We start from the raw sequence: 7,820 nt of genomic DNA on the forward strand, positions 1-7,820 counted from the left end.
CCAGGATACGATTGGCCTTCTGGGCTGCGAGCGCACATTGCTGGCTCATGTCCAGCTTTTCACCCACCAGCACCCCCAAGTCCTTCTCGGCAGGGCTGCTCTCAATCCCTTCATCCCCCAGCCTGTATTGATGCTGGGGGTTGCCCCGACCCGGGTGCAGGACCTTGCACTTGGCCTTGTTAAACCTCATGAGGTTCACACGGGCCCACTTCTCCAGCTTGTCCAGGTCCCTCTGGATGGCATCCCGTCCCTCTGGTGTGTCGACCGCACCACTCAGCTTGGTGTCATCTGCAGACTTGCTGAGGGTGCACTCGATCCCCATTTTTTTATCCTTCGTTATCCAAGCTGTTAGTGAAAATACTGACTACAGTTAAATTCATACGCAGTCCTATTAGACACATTTTACAGCTGAACCATGAAGAATTTATCAGAAGTTCTGTCAGTTATGTATTTCCCTTTACAGTAAATAAAATCTAATTTATCAAAGAAGAAAATAAACTTTAATTTTCTGTGACTAGTTGTTAACATTTGCATTGACTCATATTCTAGGAACTCACAAATTTAAGTGTTTAATAATGTGGTACAACCTATCTTGACTGGTTTATAAACCTCTGAAGTCCCTCTTATCCTTTCTTTCTTTCTTTCTTTCTTAAAAAGTATCACTACTGTATCTTAGTCCTTCATTAACTTTAATTTTCAGTTCATTGTAAGTTTCAATTTAACTATGATGTAGGCTGTGACTTAAACCAGAATTACCACTGTTCAGAAAAGAATGAAAGATAATTCTTTTTGCCGTTGTGATCACTAGCGTTCTAATTCCTGAAGCTGTCGCTGTCAGGTCGTTGCTAATGAGATGTTCTCCAGTTGAAATAGTTGGCTAAAAGACTTTGCTGCAGTTGCCTGAACCGGAAACCCTCTTTTCATCTTTTTCATCTCTTTTCATCTTTGCTCTTTTAAAATAGTTGAAGGTTGTTGTCTAACACATACAAAAAGATGCACTTGTATACTTGGGAGGATTACTCTATAGCATGACAGAGCTAGGCATTGATTTTTCTTTAGTGTATCTGACTGCTTGTCTGGTTTGAGGAAGAACTGCTGACGCTCATTCTAGGGTCAAAAGGTTACAGAGCACTTATTTCTTGTCATAATGAATTTTAGGCTGCTCCATAGGCCTCAGACTTCTAAATCTTGTGCATGTTTCCTGTGCTGATTAATTTCTAAATTTTATCTCCTTTTCATGCAACAGCTTTGAACTTAGACCAAAAGGGAAGAAAGCAGAGTGAAGGGATGGGAAACTTGCTTTTTATAGTTTCACCTTGTGCCATTTGGCTGACTTACAATCAAGCTGTAGTCAAGGGGGTGGTAAAAAGCTGCCTCTGTCACTTGTAATAACTGTGCTGTTCTCAGAGGAACAAGATAGTTCTCAGTTAGTGGGGAAAAAAAAAAACAACCCAAAATTCTTTCCCTTTTCATGCAACAGCTTTGAACTTAGACCAAAAGGGACGAAAGCAGAGTGAAGGGATGGGAAACTTGCTTTTTATAGTTTCACCTTGTGCCATTTGGCTGACTTACAATCAAGCTGTAGTCAAGGGGGTGGTAAAAAGCTGCCTCTGTCACTTGTAATAACTGTGCTGTTCTCAGAGGAACAAGATAGTTCTCAGTTAGTGGGGAAAAAAAAAAATCATCTCAAAATTCTTTCCATGCTGTTCTTGGTTAGTAACTGCTTATCTTATCTCTTTCATGTCACAGATCAGAGGTCCATTGTGAAAACACCAAAGACTGTTCCAGACACAGATGAAGATGAGGGAGCTCAGTGGAGTTGTACTGCCTGTACTTTTTTAAATCATCCGGCCTTAAATCGCTGTGAACAGTGTGAAATGCCCAGGCATTTCTGAGCCAACAGGCCTGTTACCTTTTGTAAACCCATAGCAAACGTACAAGGAACTATCCGGTCATTGGGGGGCAAAAAAAGCGTTTATGCGTAGGACTTCGTAAAATTGAAGGTGTGACGAGATGGTATTTTGCTAATGTTAAATGTCAGCCCACAGAGCTAGTAATACCTCAGTGTTGTGTCACAGGCAGTTGAAATTGATCGGCTGAAAGGTAATCTGCTGAAAGACTCGGTTGCCAGCTGCCTAAACCATGTACAGTATTACCAGTACCCCAGTAACACACACCATGTTCAGTGCTTGGGTGTTGCCCATCCTCTTCTCTGCCCCGATGTCACTACTGAATTTTGACAGGGGAAAGGAATAGGGTGCTAGCGTTTTTGTTTTCAGAGCTTTCAGTGAAACACTACATGCACAGAGGAGATCTGAAAGGAACAAGGTTTAACTATTTAAACTGTTTGCTGCCACATAGTGCCTTCGATAAAGGGAAGAACTTCACAAATCAGTGGTACTCTTTGCCTTGTCTTCCCTGAAAACATCTCTGTGAAGCCAGAAATCAGTACAATCACATCTAAAGATGAAAAGGAAAAACTGCATGCGTTGTCTGTACAATACACACAGTGAAATACCCCAAAGCTTTTCCTACTGTACATAGCTCTAGAGCCTGCTTTAAGTGATTTCTTTTCTTCACCTTTATTATTTTCTTGTACTTCTGTATGTATAGTGTAATAGTCTTTTTGTTAACTTTCTTTTTTCCCTTTAAGTGATTAAGCACGATCATGTCCCTTTTTTTAAGCTTTTATCTGAGAGAAGCAATGCCTTAAAATAAGAGCATTAATAAGAAACTATGCACAAAATAGCTTTCCTCTGCTCATTCTGTACATTGCTCTTGTAAATGCTGATGATCTGTGAAGACCTGCAGATGCAGCGTGGTAAAAATGCAGGAAAAGTTGGAAGAGTTATGCATATAGTTCACTCTGTACACTGAGTTTTACGGTGGGTGACACAAGGTAGCATTTTGTCTGGCGTGAGGAAACTTTATACTAAGAAACTTTCAACCCACCAACAGATCAGCATCCGATTTAAGCTTGCTTCATCTGCTGGGTATCTTGCAGACTCCTGAAGAGAGATTCATTGGGGAAGTACATACAGTGCCAAAATCAACAGCAGCAGCATCGTACAGCTTTGTTCAAGGACTTTAAATGCTTTCCTGTTTTGGCAGCCGGTTTCTAAACCTGACTTTGTGGTGAAGTCTCATATTTATAGAAAACAAGGATAGCAATATTTAGGACAACTGAAATAAAGGCTGGAAAAGAGAAATCAAACAGACTTGAACACTGAAGCAACCTCAAGCATCTCTTTATTTTGATGATCTATTTTTTTAAGGAAAATATTCACATGATCGGGGATGTATGTAACCGAGATCAAGAAAATGGAATTCCAGTACAGTATGCATGAAAGACGGCACGCAAAGAATTATGTAGCAGCACTTAGCGTGAGGCTGGAGGGAGTGCTAACAATGTAGCAGGAGGCAAAGTAGACTGTCACCCACTGTAAACATTTGCCAGTGGACACTTTTATTAGGAGTTTTACAAGTGATCTATGTGAATGCACAGAGGCCTTTGTTTTGAAGGCTTTGCATTTTTTTTTATGTGGGAAGAAAATGCCAATCCCAGGTAATTAGGCAGTAGACCCGAAGCACTTGCATTCAATGCATTTTGTTTATAAAATGAGGCCTTGTTTTTCAGCTTCATCTGCAGTTCTATGTGAAGATTGACAAATCAGTTTTTACCTGTTTATTAATAAAACCTAATTTGGATATCTTGAGTTGATGGTTTTGTGATTTAGCTGGGTAAACTGCCTTTGTAACAGATAAGTTATTTATAAAAATTAAAAAAAAAAATATATTCTAATGTTTGGTTTTGTGATTTGTTTGCTTTTTCCATCCTGTGGAGCAACAGAATACTCAACGGAACAATAAGCATTAACAGTATTAAAAGCAGGCTGGTTTCTTATGACCAGAGATTTTATTTAAGCCTTTGTTTTGTTGAATCTTGTGTCTTTCCTCCCATGCATTATTCTGTTTAATTCAGTAAGCGTAAGGAATGTATTCCGTCAAGTTGCACTGGACAAGATTGTGTCCTGACCAAAGAACCGTTCACTTATAAAATAATAAGCTAGACACAGGCCCTTTTTACTTCATGCTTTAAGGGCTTGTGATTTTTAAAATATTTTTCTAATTCAAAATGGGCAACAACTTTGTCCAAGGTAATAGATGGTATACTTTGTGTACTGTTAATATAAGCACAGTTTAAGGATTAATATGGTTAAACTGTACTTTGGAGCTATGTATGTTACAGTGCTATGAGATGTGGAGTGTTCCTGGACATGGCTTTCCCACTTGGACCCTGTCTAGACAGACGTTTGGTATGTGGAGTTGGGCTTTTCTGAGACACAGTGATGCTGTGTAAAAGCCCTTCAGGAGGCATCAATGAACAGATCAACTACAGGTCCAGCAAAAACCATTCCTTAACGCAGATTGATCAACTGGAGTGCCTTAACCTGCTGGGTGAAAAACCGTGTTTGGAGTGAGGAGAGCAGCTGTATTTAAAAAGCAAACAACAAATTCCAGTCAGCTGTGGGGTGGAAAAAGCATGTTTGGGGAAATAGGTAAAATGGAATTCTGCTCATCTGATCAAATGCATAATTGGTCTTTTCCCTGTGTTTATTTGACTCTTTATTTTCTGAAGGGGGGGGGGGAAAGGTATTTCCGTCCTAGCTCCAGCTAGCTATGCAGAGCCATCAACACGTTAGTATGAGAGTATATCAGGCAGTGTTTTCACTAACTGATCCTGCAATAGTGGGACAAGAGAAATGACATCTCCAGTGCCATCTGTTCCACAGACTTTTACTTTCACCTTCGGGGGTTTTATGTTCTTCCTGTATTTCAGGTCATGTATATCATTAGCTCTTCAAGTTGATACCAGTATCTTGGCATATCACTATTGTATTAAAGGATAGGTTTTTAAGGGTTTAAATTTTGAAGGATGAAATAGAACTAGATTTCACTGCTGATTTTTTTTCTTTTTCCTCATAGAAGATAAATATAAAAAATGAAACATTTGCAGTAAAGTTAAACTTTGTACTGTGAACATCAGTAGTTTATCTTGGATGCTGATTTATGACTTTACCTTTCTGTATTATCTTTGTCAGGGATCTCTATAATTATTAAAAAAATCCCAAACAAATAGATGATTTCACTCTTTAGCAGGAAGGGAAGAGTACACTTCTTGGCTTTTAGAGATGCTCCTGTTCATTTTTCGTGAATATGTGAAATACTCATCACGTGGTCAAGCTTCAGAATTGGGATAACTTTAGAAATGCAGGCAGCGAAACAGAAAGAGCTGGTGACCGGGCTGCTGTGTCACGCCAGGTCTGTGGAACTGACTTCAGTTCACACTGCTAGCTTTCTAGATAAATAAGAAAAACGTTTGTCTTCTGCAGTCTCCAGTCAGTAGAGCTATTCTCTTGCCCAGGAGTATGGTTATGTGTGGCACCCCTGAAATTCAGATTAATTGTAAGATTTGATATCTTAGTCTCAAGCTAATGACAGATCGATTTTAAAACTGCATGGTCGGTATTTGTGCCTGTGTATCTGTATTTGTTTTATTTGTGTGAGCTTAATCAATTTTATGTTCTTGAAATGTCTACCTTCAGTGTATTTTGTAGATGCCCAGGGAGAACACATTTTTCATTTTAAGAAAACTATCCGTATCAGTACTGCATTTCTTCAATCAAATTCCTCTACCTCGAATGTACATTGGAGCCTGGACACAAATTAAAGGAAGACTTGATTAAAGATGTTGAACAAGCATTTAAAAAAAAAAAAAGCCGAATATTAAATCTACTGAGTATTTACCCTTTTCAGTACTACTACTTTGGTATTCTGAATGGCAGTATTGCTATAAAAGTGGCAGAAACTTTTCCATACAGGTAACAGCATCTATAGTGTAGCTTGTGAATCCATGGCAACTCTTATTAATATTTAGTTCTAACTTTAAATAGCAAGGAAATGCTTTGACATATTTATTTTATTTCTCTCTTATTTGTTAAAAAATCCTTATAATTTGAACAGAAAATACAAATTAGCTTTAAACTTTTGATTTCTTTCCTTAGTACTGAGTAGAATGATTACAGTGCATTCCTTTTTCAAGCCTGACTGCTTGAATAGCTCTTTTATTGCTAACTTTGAGGAACAGTCTTTGATTTTTATGTAGTCCAAAATGCCTTATGAGGCTCATTTTGTGTAAACTACTTAAAAATTACTAGAGAGTGAGAGAACAGGAAGAGTTAGTATGAAATGTTTGAGGGCTTCAGGCTCCATGACGAACCTAAGTGCTATAGTAGCACTTGGGAATGATGAACAACATTGAGAATGATGTGATCAGACTAAATTTCAACTTTTTTTTTATACAATTCTCAATGTTTTTTATTTGGTTTTCTTTGAGCAGTTCTGTATCAGTGATACACTTGCTTCTACAGTAGTCTCTCTCAAATAGTGCCACCTTCAGAGGCAGCACTGGTAGAACTCACAGAAGTGCTTGCTTCAGTCAGACTCTAGACATGTTAATTCCCAGCAGTGTAAGTGGATATCATTGTTTTCATCAAATATGCAGGTATTTTTACTGTTTAACCAAAATGTAACAGTCTCTGGCCAGTGCAGTGCTGCTGCAGGCATGAGTTTAGCTGACTCTTTTTCCCAGTGTCCCATTCTTTTCGTTGATTTAAGTTGCAGATACCTATGTGTAGTTACAGAGGACTTGGAGCCAAAATGATTGATTATCTACATGGGTTCAAACTGCCTATTATTTGCAAGTTTATTTAAAATAATAAAACACTATCATATTGCATGTGAGTGCAGATTTTGAAGGAGAAAAGCAGTACGTCAATTTGGGTACTACTCAAATGAGCAATTTGAGATGCTTGTATAAACCTAATTCCATTTCTTATGGATGTGCATTGTGTTACAGCTTTAAATTCTGTGACTGCATGCTATTTTTCCACACCATTTATAGGAGCACAGTGCCATACGATTTTGATGTAGTTGATTTGGTATCAAATGAATGGAGGAAATGTATATTAAGCATTTTTAATGTGGTTTTGTCTTAGTAGGTATCAGCAGACCACATCCAGCCTGTGACTGGTAAGCTTTGCCTAAATTCAAGCTCCTAGTGCAAGTGGTTGAGGTCCAGGGCTAAGAAATACGGTGATGGAGACAGAGGAAATGGACTCAGGGATGCTCTGTCCTTTGTTCTTCATATGCAGAAGCAAGTAGTGTTGCTTTTCTTGCGCCCCACTGTAACGTGCAAACGAAAATGTGGCAAACATAAGGCCTCAAAGCTGAAAAGCCTGTAAATGTTGGAGTCAGGAACTTGGAACATAGCATCCATAGCATGCCTGGCTGTGAAGGCTTGTCATGTGCTTGGTCATACGTCAATGCGTTTGGCACATCATGTAGCCAGTCATCGGGGGGGATTCCTTATTTTTGTGGTGGTTGATTGAGTTGGTTGATGTGTTATGTTCCTGGGCACGATGACCAAATGTGTTTCTGTCCGATGATTTCTGTGCAGACTTGTACAATACAGTGCTAAGTAAGGTCAGCAGAACAACAGTAAGGTTACGGAACAGCAGCATCAGAGTATTCGATTTTACATGCATTTTGACAGGAAAGGATGGCCGACTTGTCAGGCAGCGGGAGGTGCAGTCTGTGTAGAAGGTACCCAAAAACAGTTCAACACAAAGCTCATTTCCCGTTACATGAGAGAAATGAGGGTGTCACCGCTGTGTATCTGCTCGCGTGACAGCCATGTCTCCATCACGTGCCGGGGTCTTGTGCTTGGCACATTTGGTTACGTGCCAAGGAAAGGTTCA

General features: G+C 39.2%; 1 protein-coding gene across 2 annotated transcripts in view; it reads left to right on the plus strand.

Annotated features, from left to right (window-relative positions):
* TAB2 (TGF-beta activated kinase 1/MAP3K7 binding protein 2) overlaps window positions 1-3,802 on the plus strand; it is a 21,296-nt gene extending 17,494 nt beyond the window's left edge. For both annotated transcript variants that reach the window (XM_009281392.1, XM_009281393.2), the window contains exon 6: window positions 1,750-3,802. In XM_009281392.1, coding sequence (XP_009279667.1) covers window positions 1,750-1,895 — 146 coding nt within the window. In that variant the 3' untranslated portion in view covers window positions 1,896-3,802. The remainder of the gene's footprint in view (window positions 1-1,749) is intronic.
* The last annotated feature ends 4,018 nt before the right edge of the window (window positions 3,803-7,820 follow it).

Source organism: Aptenodytes forsteri, unplaced genomic scaffold (genome assembly GCF_000699145.1).
Source record: "Aptenodytes forsteri isolate BGI_AS27 unplaced genomic scaffold, ASM69914v1 Scaffold82, whole genome shotgun sequence".
NCBI lineage: Eukaryota > Metazoa > Chordata > Aves > Sphenisciformes > Spheniscidae > Aptenodytes > Aptenodytes forsteri.